The sequence below is a fragment of the Erpetoichthys calabaricus genome, chromosome 2 (genome assembly GCF_900747795.2).
Source record: "Erpetoichthys calabaricus chromosome 2, fErpCal1.3, whole genome shotgun sequence".
Lineage (NCBI taxonomy): Eukaryota > Metazoa > Chordata > Cladistia > Polypteriformes > Polypteridae > Erpetoichthys > Erpetoichthys calabaricus.
Window position 1 is genome coordinate 44,378,998 of NC_041395.2, and position 16,754 is coordinate 44,395,751.

Consider the following 16,754-nt stretch of genomic DNA (forward strand, 5'->3'; position numbering starts at 1 on the left):
ACGCAGGGAGGACCCAGGAAGCGAACCCAGGTCCCCAGATCACCCAACTGCGAGGCAGCAGCGCTACCCACTGCGCCACCGTGCCGCCCTAATTTGAAATTAAATCTATAAATACATTTTAGCTTAGACATTTTAAAAGCTGCTTTGGTTTTTTAACCTATATTGACCACAGATTTATCTTATATTAATTATTTGAGTCTTTACTATTCAAAATATATAACAAGTTTGACCTTCCATTTTTTTTCTGTGTACACAGTAGATGTGGTAAATCCCAAAACAACATATTTTGCCACCTTATGCACAATCTGATCACTATGTTATGAAGTCATGTACAGTATTACTAAGTAAATCATCTAGTGAACTGCAGAAAGTGTCATCAGAAATGCAAGCATAGAACAAAAATTCTCAGAATTGCTCTGCCCACAAATTATGTTTTAAATTTAGCCAGCAGCCATACCACATGCACTTCAGAAAAGGTCATCCACCTGAATCTTAAGTATGATCAAGCTCTGCAGTACTTGGGATACCATCTAGGAAAAGGTTGAGTTGCTGCAGGGTGAGGAGTTGGTGAGGCCAGCAGCGGGTGCTTACCCTGTGGTTTGAGTGTGGGTCCCAATTCCCCAAGTGCAGTGATGAGACACTGTGCTGTAAAAACTGGCACCACCCTTTGGATGAGAAGTAACACCAAGTTCCTGACTCTCTGTGGTCATAAAGGATCACTGGGCATCCTTCATAAAGAGTAAGGTGTATCCCAAGATCATGGCTAAATTATCCACCTTGGCCTGGTCATTCTGGCCTGCTGATCATCTCCTGTCTCTAACGGGTTAACTATCTCATTCACCACTTTACCACCTAATAGCTAATATACAGTGAGTGTACTGGCGCAATAATGTCTGCCATCACACTATCCAGGTGGATGCTGAACATTGATGGTGGTTGAAGTGGTTCCCTACTCACTATGTAATGTGCTTTGAGTAGTGAGAAAAGTGCTATATAAATGCAAATTATTATTATTATTATTATTTCTCATCTCATTTCAGTTCATTTTGTTCCTTGTTTTCACAATAGTAGAATATGAAAACTTTGGGATTAATTCCCTCAGCAACAAGCTGTTTTATAACCCTGTTCCCATAAGTTAAAATGACCACGACTAACCCAGTCCTTACCATTCTCTGTCTGTAGTTTAGCTCTCTGTGTGGCAAAATCATTGAGAGAGCGCTGACTTTCTTCACATTTTGTTTTGTATTCATTCACTTGGTCCTCCATTGTCCTGCACATCTTTTCAAGATTTATCTGAAAAAAGTTTCATGCAAGGGTGAGTAAAGATTCAAGACTGATTTATTGTTAGCTTGCTGTATAAACAAGCATCACCTTGACTTTGACGACCTGCTCCATATTAGACAGCACATCATCCAGTTCCAGCTTCAGCTCACTCTTCTCCTTTTCAAGCTTCTGCTTGACTCTTTGCAGATTATCAATCTGCTCACCCAGCTCAGCCACGCTGTCAGCATGTTTCTTCCTAAGTGTGGCAGCTGTAGCTTCATGATGCAGGGTTGCCTCCTCAAGGTCTCGTCTCATTTTCTGAAACTCAGCCTCCCGCTTTTTGTTCATCTCAATTTGGGCAGAGGTGGCTCCACCAGCCTCTTCTAGTCTCTCACTGATCTCCTCCAGTTCCCGAGATAAGTCTGCCCGCTGCTTCTCCACTTTAGCTCTAGCAGCTCTCTCTGCCTCAAGTTCTTCTTCCAGCTCCTCAATACGAGCCTAATATAAAGTTCATGATTCCCTCAATGTATTAATTGAAAAGAATATGTAATCAGAACATTTACAGTACACTATGAAACATTGAGATCACCTGAAGTTCCTTCAGTTTTTTCTGGAGCTGAGCTGCTAATGCTTGCTCATCTTCAATTTTCCCATTAAGCTGATTTATCTCAAAGTCCTTCCTGAAATTTGGAATGGATGGGCATGGTAAAATAATGGAATCAAATGCAGTGGAGCAGTGTTGACTCTGCCTTGTGCTTATATTGCTATGGTAGGCTGTAACTCTGATTCACTGCAAATGTGTACTGGAAAAATCAGGAAAAAAGACTGATGTCTGATTACTATAAGGAAAAAAAACCAATGCACTCTTGTTCAAAGATTGGTTATAGTATGGGTATTTGAAGATCAAAATGTTTATGAAAGCCTTGAGGTTTCTTTTGAAAAACATACATACAGTATTTATAAATATAAATAGCAAATATATTTCTTGTTTTTCATACACCCATTTATGCATTGCTAAAATACTTTTTGTTAGTAGTTGGTGTATAATTGCTTAATTTTGCCAAGGAACTAAAATGGTTGAAAGATTTGGAGCTGCTGTTTGTTGTGTGGAGGAGCAGATGTAAAACTGTGAGGATGGTACGCTAACAACAGCTATATACGGGCTGGAAGTGTTAAAGGCAGAGGACGCTTTTGTTCATAGATAAGAGCACCATGCAAAAATGTACTTATAAACAATTTACACGAGGTAGCAATGAAAAATAAAACACTGCCTTATAATAATAGGATAACACAATTGACCTGACAATTGAGAAACATTTACAGCATACTGTAGCTGATGTAATAAGAGTGATTTACTTTTTCAGCTTTTCCTCCAGCTGCTGCTTATCGTTTTCCAGGTCCATTAGGCTTTCCTGACACAGCTTCAAGTCACCTTCCAGTTTTCTCTTAACTCTTTCCAGGTCCATCCGCACCTTCTTTTCTTGTTCAAGGGAGCCCTCAAGCTAGACAAATAACATTCATTTAGAAGTAGCTTCCATAATGTTTTAAACATAATTATTAATACTCAGTAATTGATTTTATTTTGCTAAAGGTGTATTCTTTAAAAGGTTTAGATCCCTTTTTGTTATTATGGAGTGAATTTTACCACCACATACAGTACATGTTTCTAAGTCACATATTTAGTGTTTCTTACATCATCAACTTGTTGCTCCAGCTTGGCCTTGGCTTTAGTCAGAGAATTTACTTTGTCCTCCTCACTTTGCAAGTCATCCAAGGTTTGCTGATGGGCTTCTTGCAGTGCCTTCTTCTCTTTAGTCAGCTTGGCAATAATTTCATCCAGAGCAGCCATCTCTTCTGTTAGATTCTTCACCTGTTAGTTAAAGTCAAACACATCAGGACTGCCTGCAATAGTTACATGATTATCAATTATCCATCAAACAAGATGCCTACTTTGTTCTCAGTGGCATGCTTCTCCTTTTCCACTTTTGCTAGGGTGAGCTCTAGATCATCGATGTCTTTCTTCAGCTCAGAGCACTCATCTTCCAATTTTCTCTTCTTGGCTGTTAGCTCAGCATTCATTTCTTCTTCATCCTCAAGGCGTTCATTTAGTTCTTTGGATTTTGCTTCTAGTTGAATTTTGTTTTTTATCAATTGATCACACCGCTCTTCTGAATCAGCAAGATTATCTTGCTCCTAATTTGGACAGGAAAGATATGACTTTATTACATTTCTATGCAAAGGCTGTGGCATCAACTTATCGAGTTAGCCCAACCTAGTTCTCTGAAAATCTTTATCAGAGTTTACATCCCATAAATACCTTGTGGAGGAGCTAATTTTTAATTATTTATGGGATTACTGAAGTATGTACTGTAATATGAATTAACAGTATATTGCATGTAAGGAGAGACAAATTCAATGTAATGGCTGCAGATGGCTTGATATTAAGTTGGTTATTATTGAGACTTGCTTATTGTTAAATCATCAACAACATAAGCATCCCGGTTGAAATAATTTACAGTATTAGCATTACAGCAATGGGACCCTGAATTGGACAAAGCAGGCAGGGATAATGAATGAATGGTGTTTTTGTTACTTGTGATAGTCAGCAAGCTTTTTGAAACATATAACTCACTGCTTGGACTTGGAGCTGCAAATCATTCTTCTCTTGAAGAAGAGAAACCATCTTTTCTTCTAATTCTTTCCTGCGAGCCTCCGATTTTTCGTAGGCCTCTTTGAGTTTCAGAAACTCCTCCTTCATGTTTGCCATCTCTTTCTCTGTTTCTGCAGATTTCAGCAGTGGCTTAATCTTAAAGTAGAGTTTCATCCAGGGCCAGTTTTTCACACCCATGAAGGCACGGATGTTCCACTGAATGACCAATAGTGAATCTCTACAGCAACAAAACAGATGTGGTTACATAGATATGAAAAAGGATAATTTAGATAAAACATGATGAAGGTATATAAAACCACTGGCTTCACAAAACCAGTATCACCTGCGCTCAACAATCTTCTTGTACTCTATTCTAGAGAGCAGTCCACGGGACTGAGCCTGGATTCGAGTTATAATTGCAGATAAACGATCATCTCTCATCTCTTCTAGTTGACCCAGCAGACCAGCCTTGAAAAACACCTGTAAACAAATACCAAAAGAAAATTACAGTCTGTTTTCATTAGTATTTACACAGCACATTGTTACATCTCGGTCAGGCCTAGTGTACCTTGGTGTGTCCAAATTTGTACTGACTGTGATCTATGTCTAAGGAACCTAAGAGTTTCTCCGCTCCTTTCTTGCTGTCTATGAACTGACCCTCTGGAATCGCAGCTGGATTCAGGATACGATATCTGTAAGAAGTTGAATGGTTTTTGAGCACCAGCTATCTGCTATGTGACACATATGATTAAATAGACATAATTAAAGATGACAACCTCTGCTTGAAATCCCCATAAAGAATCCTGTTGGGGAATCCCTTTCTGCAGATTCTGATGCCTTCCAGCACACCATTACAACGCAGCTGGTGCATCACCAGGGGGTTATCCATTTTCCCTGGAGTCTTGGTTTCATTTGGAATAATGCAGCGCACAAAGTGAGGATGTGTAGATCTCAAGTTTGTCATCAGCTTGTTCAAATTTTCCTAGAAGGCAAAATAATCTTAATGTAAGCAGCTTTAAAAAAAGAATGATGGAGTGGAAATTCCATGTATCCATCCATTTTCTGAGCCTGTTTCCAGTATTAGGTTGTGGAAACCAGAAACTTTATTGGCAGCAATGGATGTAGGTCAAGTCCATTGATCAATAAGGGTATGCAAACTCATTTGCACCAGCACAATTAAGTCATGTCTATCAATTTAAGAGAATATTTCATTTTGGCCCAAAGGAAACTATAAGGCGAGAATAACAGCAAAGCAACATTTAAGATGTAATTGCACAGAGGACACCTTATAATCCAAATATACCCCACAAGTGACACAAAAAATCACATTTATTCAAAGAGGTGAGAATGGTTATTTTTAAATATGCCTTTCTTTGTTCAAATAACAAAATGCCACATCTATGTAAGATGTCAAGAGACTTTATTTGTATGAACAAGAACTTGAAAGTCTTACCCGATGAAGTGCAGACACTGTCTGGAAAGAAGAACCTTTTTTCTTTGCACCCTTTCCTTTGGTCTCTTGGGCTAAAATTTAAAAAGATGTAAACTGATTTTAATTCTTCATCCATTTTTATTTCTTCCTATTAATTCTGGATTACTATACATAATTATCTATTACCTACGTTATGCCTTTGATTATGTGCAAGACTGATAACGCCATGAACACTGAAGATAGCTAGCTGGCAACTACAGGTTAATGCCTTTAGCATCAGACTTCATACTGTATATTACATTCCTATCTATTTAAGTTACCATATAAAACCTTCCTCTTTAATTTTCAACTAATAAGCTTCATCTCTTTATCATTATTCTGATAAAGACATTAAATCAAGATTTCATTTCTAACATTATACAGATGTCTCCCCTTATCATGGAAGTGTTCATCAAGTACTGTCTTCTTGGAGTTAAGCTTTCTTCTGGAGGTAAGATGAAAAATATCTTTTCTGTATTTAAATCATAGTTTTGGCAGTAGTAAAAAGACTTAATTTTATTCTTTCTAATTTTGACATTAAACAATTTGATTTGATTAAAGTGGTGAAAATATAGATCCCTGTTTACCTGAGTCAGCTCCAGCATAATTGGCAAACAGTATGCTAAGAAGTTTAAGAGCAGACTTCTGGTACAACCCAACAACAGTTTCATTTAGTGGGTCCTTATTCTTCACCAGCCAGTTCATGATGTTGTAATCTACCGTGCCAGCATAGTGCATCAGTGCAAAGTGAGCCTCTGGCTTCCCCTTAATCACCCTTGGCTTTTGAAAGTTGTTGGACTTGCCCAGATGGTTGTCATAAAGCTTGGCTTTAAATGTCGTGTCTGAAGCCTTCGGGAACATGCACTCCTCTTCAAGGATGGACATGATACCCATGGGCTAATATAATGAAAAGTAACAATAAGATCAATATATAAAAATTTAGCTTTTATCCCACTGTTGCTAGTCATGTAAAATGCACTGCTAATGTCTAAATACCAAACATCCCAAAGGTAAATGTAGCATAATTAGAACATATAGCCTATTTGTTTTTTCACACCCTCTTTAAGTAAAACAACTACATTTTGCACTGTGTATGGATATATAAACTTCATAATCCTCTTCACCTTCTCAATGAGGTCAATGCAGGCCTGCAGGTCCATTCCAAAGTCAATGAATTCCCACTCAATTCCCTCTTTCTTGTACTCCTCTTGCTCCAGCACAAACATGTGATGATTGAAGAACTGTTGTAACTTTTCATTGGTGAAATTGATACACAGCTGTTCAAAACTGTTAAACTGTTAAAAATATATGATATATTATTTTGTGTTACTGAACCAAAACCTTTCACTTTTAGACTTCAATGTTCTTAGGATTTATGTTTTAAGCAATAATAAATGTTTAAGGTATGCTTAATAAATTAATCTAGTGATACTCCACTCTTTTGGAGATGCCTTCCTCAACACTTTAAGCCAATCTGCTTCACTACCATTATTGATCTTTATTATACTCACATCAAAGATCTCAAAGCCAGCAATGTCTAGCACACCAATAAAGTACTGACGGGCCTGTTTGGTATCCAAGGATTGGTTGATTCTCAGTACCATCCAGTTGAACATCTTCTCATACACTGCCTTGGCTAGGGCGCCAATAGAGTACATTACCTGAAAGAACAACCAAAGTGTATCTTAGCAACTTGGTGAAAGGAGCCTGTCATGATCATCTTAGTAAATATTGGAGAATGTGGAGCAATGGACTGGAAATGGACTGTTTTCAGGAGGTGTATGCCAAAATGACATATGTCCTGTTTTTATGTTTCCACATCATTTCAGTGGTGGGAGGGAAGCACCACTGATGGTGTATGAATCTGAAATTTTCCAGCTCACACTCTAGTTCAATAGGTAAATGAAATAGATGTCTGGTTAATTAATATTTAAACTGACCTACTCAAAAGTGTCCACAGTTATCAGTAAGACATAACATTATTCGGCTTGATAAAATAAAAATAAAATTGTTAACGTACATTAAGGAATAATAAAATACTATTGTGAGCTGTGCTGATTGGCAAACATTATTCCTCGGTGTAATAAAGAAATTTGTGCAGTTTTACATTACGTGGATTGTATAGAGTATTTTTAAAAAGTTCACTATTAGCAGCGAGGTTTCTTTGCTTAATATTTATTTTCAAGTAATATAAGCAAAAAACAATGGCTGGCTATTACCTCAGCTATATCTGAAAGTTAATTTTTCCATGGCAGAAAGTTAAAGAAACTGTCCACTTAAGCAAATACTATGCACTATACTATGTTTGTTGTGTAATATCTATTCCTGCACATCTGTGACCCCACATTGGAAGTAACTATAATAAATAATACTGTTATTTAGTTTGTAAAAATTTGCATTAGAATTGGAATGTGTTACTTTTAATAGTTAATAGCAAAAATAAATTAGTGGATTTCTGGAAACACTAGGTCATATGTACAGCACACACAGTACACCTACAGTATATATAATAAACATTAATAATTGTAATTCTGCTTTATAACATTAGTGATTTATGGTAATTTTGTTTGCTTACTTCTGGAAAATTCCATAAGGTCTAACTTTGTGGTACTTTCATGAATTAATAAGAGATCTTATAAATGTGATTATAAATGAATATGCCTGTAAATAACTCATTCATGAATGAATTTCTATAAAAAATATGTATTCCAATGCAGGGTTGTCAGAGCTATTCAAATAGCTTTGAATGCAAGGTAGGAACAACAGCTCATATCAACAATTAAAATGTACTAATGAACCTAAGCATCACATTTTTAAAATGTGGGATGAAACTGAAAATAGTAAAGGTTGAGCATACCAATTACAAGAAAGAACCTTTGAGTACTTCTTTATAAGTAAAAGGCGATAGAAGACCTTGTGCTGCATTTACATCACATTGGAGTAATTGTAAATATGTGCTTTGGAGTAAACGTGAAAACATAGGAGAAAGTGCAAGTTCCAGACAGTCGGTACAGGGATAAACAACCCAGGACCCTGAAGCTGGTCAGGCTCTTGTGCTTGCAAAACTGGACCAAGAATGTATTTATGTACAATTTTGCATGCTTAAACAATAAATTAACTAGGTAACTAAAGATTCATGAAAAGAACTATCAGACTGAAATATTTCCTCATATCCAAGACTCACCTGCTGAACATTTTGACCCTTTGTGACCCATTCATTTCCAACTTTCACTCTTGGGTGGCAGAGACCCTTCAAAAGATCGGCAGAGTTTAAGCCCATCAGGTAAGCGGCCTTATCCGCATCTGTAAAAATGAAGTAGTGGGATTATTGTGAAATTTGATAATCAATGTAAAAAATTAACATGAAACCACTAAGTGACATTGCAATGATATCATGAAGAAAAAATATTATATACTTACAGTACATACACAGTGTATATATTGAGTTTTTTCTTTATTATATATATATATACATATACTGTACAGACAATATATATTATTGACCAGTTTCATTTCCTATCTCAGTATTCAGTAGGTATCAGTATATGGCATATGGCTTCCGCCTTTTGGCTATTTCCACCAGGATGGGCTCTGACTCATAGAAACATTATTATTATTATTATTATTAAACAGAAAGTTAAAGACATAGAAAATGGATGGACTATGGGAATATTAGAATAGGTTAAAATAGATTAATTGGATTAAATCATTCAAAGGCACTTTTGGTTTTGGACAGTAATGAATTTATTAGCGTTCTGAAGTTTTATCCATGCATAACTATTATCCAGCTGTAATTGGGAGTTTTGATTGTTTCATAAAAATTATAACAAAGAAGTTTATTTACATCATTACTACACACCTTTGAAAATACTGTAATTTTTACTGACTTAGCTGCCTGTGTATCAACAGCAAATTGACTGAATTTAGTGGTTTCTGTAAATTTAAAGAGTGCTTGTTTTATTTCTCAACAGCAGCTTCCCCTAAATAGTCTCTGCCACTGAGGAAAAAACACTAAATGGCTTTGTATTTTGCAAGGGGACATGAAGAGCAAGCACATTAATGGCAATGATAAATCTGTAATTAATCTGGCACAATCTTTTTTAAGAAGATTTAACACTAGTTTAAATCTTGTATTTATTTATCTGTTTATCTTTACTCACCATTAAAAATGAGAAATTAATTTTACTGTTAATTCTAATTTTGACACTCGTTAACACAAAATGGAGTGACTGACCCTCAGTGCCGTCAGGCTCAGCCTGCTCCTCTCGTTGCTTTTGCTTAAACTTCATGTTTCCATAGTGCATTATAGCACCAGTCAGCTTGTAAACACTATTTTTCTCTTCCTGTGTGAAGCCCAGCACATCAAAAGCACTCTGAAAAAAGAGGACAAGATGGTGTATGAATGCTCAAATTCAGGTTCCAAATAAATTCTATCTGCAGTATTTACTACAGAGAAAAAGGTCTCCTATAACTGACAGGTCAGGAAACTCCAGGTGTAAGACCCTTTGCACTATTTAATTTGAGCTGCTGCTATTTCAGCTGAGACTCAAACACTTGAAACTAATATACAGCAGTTTACTGTTACAAGGGTTTCACTTGCAAAACATGGAAATGAATGGACAATAGTCACAATCTAGTGTTGTACAGAAACTTACATCAGTAGCCATAAGTTCATCGGCATCATCAATGGAAGCTACGGTTGTCTCTCCTTGGGAGATGAATGCATAGTCATAGGGGTTGTTGGTGACCAACAGCATTTCTGAAGATGAAAAAATAATAAATTTCTCCAATGATTCAGAAAGTTATTCTCAAACTTGTGACAGTTTAAAACTTATAGCAACCTTTTATACTTTAATTGGTGCAGATGTGCTAATAATGAAGAATTTGTGTGAGTCAGTATATAACTGCTTAGTCTGCTTGCAGGTTAAGTAATCAGCAGTTCACCGTGAGCAAAAGAATACAAACCATAAATTTCGATAAACCTGTTCATATCTTATATCCTTGCCAAAAACTCACTTTTTCTTAGGTATTATTTAATTGACTATATCTGGGAAGATTAGAGATTAAATATGCTCCTGGACTAAAATCTGCCATAAATCATATCTGAAGTTTATTCAACAGATACTAAGATGCCTGATATGTATGGAGGGGTAGGTTAAATGCAACTTATTACCCAGCAGAAGGAAGGAATACTGACCCAGAAGTTCAGGCTTCTTGTTGGACAGTATCTGATAGAAAATGTGATAGTCTCTCTCAGACTTGAGCTGGAAGACCACACGAGACTTCTCCAGGAGATCTGACAAAAAGAATCAATGGTAAGTGCAAGAAACGTTGCTCAAAAAGTGAAAATTAAAATAATAAAGTGTGCATCTTACATGTTTCAATATCAGCAGAAGCAAGTTTGCCACTGGCAGCAAAGTGAATTCTAATAAATTTGCCCTACAGAAAAGAGACACTTATCTTCAGAGGGAAAGTAAAACTCCAAAAACAATGAAATCATGAATACTGGGTAACAAGTAAAAATACTGCTTTGCAGCATACTTTATAAGATACATGATTATCAACTTTATAAAAAATGAGAAAATGATAGTTCTATAAACCATGGCAACTGATAAACTGAAAATACACTGTCAAATGTATTTTTAAAAAATGTATTTTCCATTTTTTCAAATTAATGAATAAGCAAAATGTTATATTATGTAACATTCAAAGTCAGTCAGTCATTGTCCAACCCGCTATATCCTAACACAGGGTCACGGGGGTCTGCTGGAGCCAATCCCAGCCAGCACAAGGCACAAGGCAGGAACAAATCCCTGGGCAGGGCGCCAGACCACAGCAGGGCACATACACACACACACACCAAGCATACACTAGGGACAATTTAGGATCGCCAATGCACCTAACCTGCATGTCTTTGGACTGTGGGAGGAAACCGGAGTACCCGGAGGAAACCCATGCACACACGGGGAGAACATGCAAACTCCATGCAGGGAGGTCCTAGATAGAGAACCCAGGTCTCCTTACTGCGAGGCAGCAGCACTACCACTGCGCCACCGTGCCGCCATATTCAAATTGATTACTAAAATAATTAAGTAATATGTAGAAAGAAAGATAGATAGATAGATAGATAGATAGATAGATAGATAGATAGATAGATAGATAGATAGATAGATAGATAGATAGATAGATAGATAGATAGATAGATAGATAGATAGATAGATAGATATAACCAACAGAAAAGACTTCACCCCAGTAGGTATGAGTTCCCCTCATCATTACCTGGAGAACTATGTGTTATGTTCTACTAAAATAGGTAATTTAAATATTGTACATAAGAATGCATAAAATCTGACAAATGACAGCTTGTTTGATTTGTTAATACAGTACATATCTAAGCTTTGAGAATGCTGTATTTGTTCTCAAATAAAGGCTTGCTTTGGAGACATTACATTTCCTATATTTTACTGTATTTCTGCTTAGATGTCTAATTCATTAAATGTTCTGTCTGTGGCTAATATTGCATTGTATTTTAGCTATAAACTTAAGTTCCGCTCATTCATCCTTCCACAAATCCTCTTTTCCTGGAAGCCAGAAATTGTCATTCCAGCATGTTGATGATTTTAATCAACAGCAGAAAAATTACCTAGATTTTGGGGATTTAACAGCATGGTTGCAGATTTATTCCCCTGCTTTTTTTTGTTAAAACTTGTTTAGTGTGTGCTGTGGTAATTGATGATATTAGATTATGTCCGAAATTTTGGCACTTTTTATTCACATTCACATTAAGCTTGATATACTAACTCTTGCCAACAGATCTGATGCTTTCTGGATTGGCTGCTGTTTTGCTAAGAAATATCATGCATCTAAATTACATAAAGTTGGTGTAATTACTGTATATAAAGGGTACTCACAAATCGGGAAGAGTTGTCGTTCCTCACAGTTTTAGCATTGCCAAAGGCTTCTAAGGCAGGGTTAGCCTGGATGATTTGATCTTCCAGTGTCCCCTAAGCATCCACAAATAAATAAATAAAAAGGATGAGGTTAGCGCTCTCAGCCAATTTCAGATAATTTATTGACTCTACTTAGACAGACTATTCTGACCTTGCTTGAAACAGCTTCTTTTTTTCCACCAGCCGCAGCAATGCTGGCAAAGTACTGAATGACCCTCTTGGTGTTCACAGTCTTTCCAGCACCAGATTCTCCACTGCAGATATAAGAATGAGCAGGGTGAAAATTATATAATATCTAGAACTAAAAATTGGCTTCTTGTTACCTGTCAGAATATTAGAATAACATTTTATATACTATTTAGAAATTCACTTTGAAGAAATATTACATCATTATATCATTATGACTTTTTTTTCTTTTAACCTTAACTAAGTTCATCTTTTTCTTAGCCTTGTAATCTAGTATGAGTACTTCGGGTTTATGTCTAAATCGCCCAGTTGCCGCTCTGGCCCTATGAGTGGAGTTTTACAGCTAGGTGGGGCTGCAGGAGTATGGGGGTGTTAAAATATAATCTAAATCTCACATACAACTTTGAAATTCCAAAAAAGTACACAAGTACCATTAATTAAACTGAAATGGCAGATTTTGTTTTTACTTGACTTGTCTACTAATGGTACTTATGGCAAAATAAACTATTATTTTTTTAAACAATTTTCAAAATGCAACATTGGGAGTGTTCTGGGATTGAGTTAACTGTTTTCAAAGACTTGCAGGTTAGGTGGATTGGCGACCCTAAATTAGCCACTGATGTATTTATAAGTATGTGTGTGTACGTGTGTGTGTTTGCGTGTTGGCCTTGTAATTGGCTGGTGCTCTGTCCTGTGTTTCTTCCTGCCTTGCATCTGATGCTTGCTGGGTTAGGCTCCAGTTTCCCATGACCCTGCACTGGATAAGCAGGTTTACAAAATGGATGGAAATTTGGAGCATGTTTAATTTTTCATGTGCATCATCATAGAGACCTTTTTGTTTATTAAATATTTTGTCATAGTGGTGTGTATGACATGATTTATGATTGCTTACACCACTATACCCCTGTTTGTACAGAGAGCACATTCAGGCTTAAACTGCAGGCACAACCCGGTGGCTGTTTAAATAGCTTGGATCAATTTCTGAGGATTTGTTTTACAGCAGGAGTGGCTATCTGACATATAAAAGAGACAAATAGTGCATACAAAATACACTAGTTGAAATGATTTCTCTAAAGCTTAATTTGAAACAGTACACTAAAATTCATAACTGAAGTTTTGCAGAATGTTTCTCTGGTAGGTGACATGCATGTGAAAGCTGCTTAGGGTAAGATGGATATACAGTAATTACTATACTTGTTGATTATTAAGATATTTACATTGGCGGTGGCCTTAAAAAGTTAAAAAAAACTTTTGAGGTAAGAAAGTATCCTTTATTGGAGATTTATTTCAGTAACACAGTGCATCCTTTGGTGGGACTTTTAACCTCTACGTATGTCTAAACCACTTTCTGTCACCAATCCAATTGCATATTGCCTCACATTATTTTCTTCCCATAAAAGCTCTTCTAGAAAAAAAACAAAAACTAAATAAACTTACGTGATTAGGATAGACTGGTTTTCTCTGTCTAAAATACAAAAAAATGCATGTGTTCATTTTTATTTGTTTCTTGTTTAGCTTGGCACAATTGGCTGTAGAAGACAATAAAGAGTTACCTGTCAGCATGTACTGGTAGGCATTATCAGAGATGGAGAAGATGTGTGGGGGAGCCTCTGTCCTCTTCTTACCCCGGTAGGCAGCAACCACCTCTGCATTGTACACAGGCAGCCACTTGTATGGATTCACAGTGACACAGAAAAGCCCTGAGTAGGTCTGCAAGGACAGATAACTCAAAATGAAGTCAAAAATGTATCTTCCCATGTTTATGTGACACAAGTTGGTATCATGTTATAACAAACAGTTGGTTAGTTAAGCACCACAGTCATATACTATTGAATCAAAGAGAGAAATATGCCAACCAATTTCTGAATGACATTCTTGAAGAGATCTGCTATGAATGCAGTTTTAATCCTGTTCAGGTGCAGCATGCAGGCTGCTTCTTGCAGGAAATGTTTCTCCCCATGAAAGAAGTGCAATTTCATTAAGAAAAAAAAAATAAGGAATAGCTTTGGAGAGAAGCTAGACACCATACTCACATAGATCATCCAGGCTGCATAACGCTCTTTGAGGTTATACAAAACAGCTGGCTCATGCAGGAAGGTAAACATCGCCATGTCTTCAATCTTGTCAAACTTGGGGGGATTCTGAGGGTGTACATCATCCTCCTTTACGGTAACAGTCTAAAACAAATTAACCAATGGTAAAATTATCCTGTAATGCATAGGAAAGAAAACTCCACACTCTACTTACTGTATACTCTCTAAAACAAAAACTCATTTCACAAATGTAAGGTATTTCAGAAATTTAGCATTATATTCAAGATTCAAGTTAAGGTCACATGCAAGAGGCTGATTTAATAATCATGTAAAAAATGAACTGACATTTTCCTAAATCAGAACTCACTGTAATTCCTGCAGACTTCACTGTGCATGTGAACAAAGCCAGAAAATTGCTATTTAATCAAAAGGAGACATGTCACAGCATCCTCAAATGAGACACACTGACATTCATGTCTGTAAACCTATCATAAGACAATCAGGCATTGAAATGTGAAAGTCTACAGCTGTGTTGATCTTTCCAGGAAAGTTATTTTTATTTTTTGTAATATTATAATGAAAAACTCCAGTAAAGTTGACTGATTCTGGATTAAGAGACTGAACATGCCTTGAAGGCTAAACTGTTGAGCCTGGTTGCCACCAGACATTTCATCCAAAATTAGTGCCTGCATTTACTTTTCACTTTAGTCTTTTAAAATTTCTGACAATTTTTGTGTTGTGTATATGTATTTAATGCATTAAAACAACCACCAAATCAAAGCCCATGTATGTTTAAAAGTGCTTGTTTAACAAAGTAATTCCATTACAAAATTTCCAAATTTATCCAGGATAGATTTTGGCTCCCAGAGGACTATGTAAGTGAAGAATGGTTTCATTAAGACAAACATAGTACAATGTCTCCCGTCGTGTAAGCTGCTTGGTGTACTTTACAGATGCTATTAAAAAAATAATAAAGAGCACTTGCTCAGAAAGTAGTGGGGCGGCAGCTGTGTCTCTGTGCTGATGTGGCTCAGAATCTGCTTTTTCATTTATTTTCAAAGACATATTTTCCATTCATAATAATAATTGAAGCCTATTGATATTTCAGTTATTTATTTTTCCAAACTTCAGACATCGGCACACTGGGCAATTCTGACTCTTCAGGGCCTTACTTTAGCTTTGTGCTCACACAGAATTTATCAAATATGAACTGCGTTTGCCTACACCAACACAAGAAAGTAGACAGATGTCCTTCCACTCTATGATTTTGAGTCTCCTGTTGCCACACTGTTTTCTCGTGCTTTTTTTTTATCTGCAAGTGGACGCATGTCCTTTACACTGCATGTGCAGTCATTGTGGACAAGTCTGCATACACAGCTGTTTTATATGTAAATATTTATCTATTATATAAACAGGACCACAGATAAGGGAACAATTAATACATGAAGTCATAATAAAACAATACACAATAAAATACAGTGTACAGTAGTTATAATATGAAATCTTTTTCAAGTATAATTCTTTGTGCTGTGCATATGTTATACTCAATGTATGATATGCTATTAATTATTCTATTATTATGAACTTGAATTCTATTTTAAAAACTAAAAATGGAGCATTAATAGACTATTTGACTGTGTGAATGTATAGTAAAATATTCTTAATATGAAAAACAGACTAAAATAATAATAAATAAGCATATGAAACCTTAAAAAAACTAAGAAAATATTATTACCCCTCCCCCTCAACCAAATCAAGGCCCACACTGGCTCCAAAATCCAAGAATACGAAGAAACCACAAGACAAAGCCCCTCCTGCTGTAGTGGTCCGGAAGCCTGAAATCCCACTCCTAACTTTAAATAATTATTGTCTTAATCTGAGATTAGCCAAGGTGGTTGAAGTCAGGATGTGTTAAGTCTTTCAGTTCTGGAAAGAATGGTGTGCGTCTTTGGAAGAGTATTATTGCTGCTCGCCATACCACCCATTCCCATTCTTTATTAGTGAATAGGGGCTGGAATGTTAAGGCAGGTATATCTTTTTCAGAAATATGTCCAATATGATCATAAAACACAACTTTTCTCTTTGACACCAGCAGTTTTCATTAAACGTAAACAACATATAAATGTACAGGGCCCATACTTTTTTTCTTAGAGAAACTTCAAGTAGGTTATACCAGCAGTTTTAAAACTAGATGCCACCAT

At 36.3% G+C, this 16,754-nt stretch overlaps 1 protein-coding gene across 1 annotated transcript in view; it reads right to left on the reverse strand.

Moving 5' to 3' along the window:
- Positions 1 to 16,754, reverse strand: part of LOC114645821 (myosin-7-like) — a 33,075-nt gene that overhangs the window by 13,507 nt on the left and 2,814 nt on the right. The window contains exons 4-27 of the mRNA XM_028793686.2: positions 14,554 to 14,697; positions 14,074 to 14,230; positions 13,958 to 13,985; positions 12,486 to 12,588; positions 12,296 to 12,388; positions 10,760 to 10,823; positions 10,582 to 10,680; positions 10,040 to 10,143; positions 9,619 to 9,757; positions 8,569 to 8,687; positions 6,896 to 7,045; positions 6,509 to 6,679; positions 5,972 to 6,281; positions 5,367 to 5,437; positions 4,690 to 4,895; positions 4,482 to 4,605; positions 4,257 to 4,393; positions 3,896 to 4,151; positions 3,214 to 3,456; positions 2,957 to 3,133; positions 2,620 to 2,765; positions 1,853 to 1,943; positions 1,372 to 1,761; positions 1,167 to 1,293 (exon numbers count right to left, since the gene is read on the reverse strand). Of these exons, the coding sequence (XP_028649519.1) occupies positions 1,167 to 1,293; positions 1,372 to 1,761; positions 1,853 to 1,943; positions 2,620 to 2,765; positions 2,957 to 3,133; positions 3,214 to 3,456; positions 3,896 to 4,151; positions 4,257 to 4,393; positions 4,482 to 4,605; positions 4,690 to 4,895; positions 5,367 to 5,437; positions 5,972 to 6,281; positions 6,509 to 6,679; positions 6,896 to 7,045; positions 8,569 to 8,687; positions 9,619 to 9,757; positions 10,040 to 10,143; positions 10,582 to 10,680; positions 10,760 to 10,823; positions 12,296 to 12,388; positions 12,486 to 12,588; positions 13,958 to 13,985; positions 14,074 to 14,230; positions 14,554 to 14,697 (3,649 nt within the window). The remainder of the gene's footprint in view (positions 1 to 1,166; positions 1,294 to 1,371; positions 1,762 to 1,852; positions 1,944 to 2,619; positions 2,766 to 2,956; positions 3,134 to 3,213; positions 3,457 to 3,895; positions 4,152 to 4,256; positions 4,394 to 4,481; positions 4,606 to 4,689; positions 4,896 to 5,366; positions 5,438 to 5,971; positions 6,282 to 6,508; positions 6,680 to 6,895; positions 7,046 to 8,568; positions 8,688 to 9,618; positions 9,758 to 10,039; positions 10,144 to 10,581; positions 10,681 to 10,759; positions 10,824 to 12,295; positions 12,389 to 12,485; positions 12,589 to 13,957; positions 13,986 to 14,073; positions 14,231 to 14,553; positions 14,698 to 16,754) is intronic.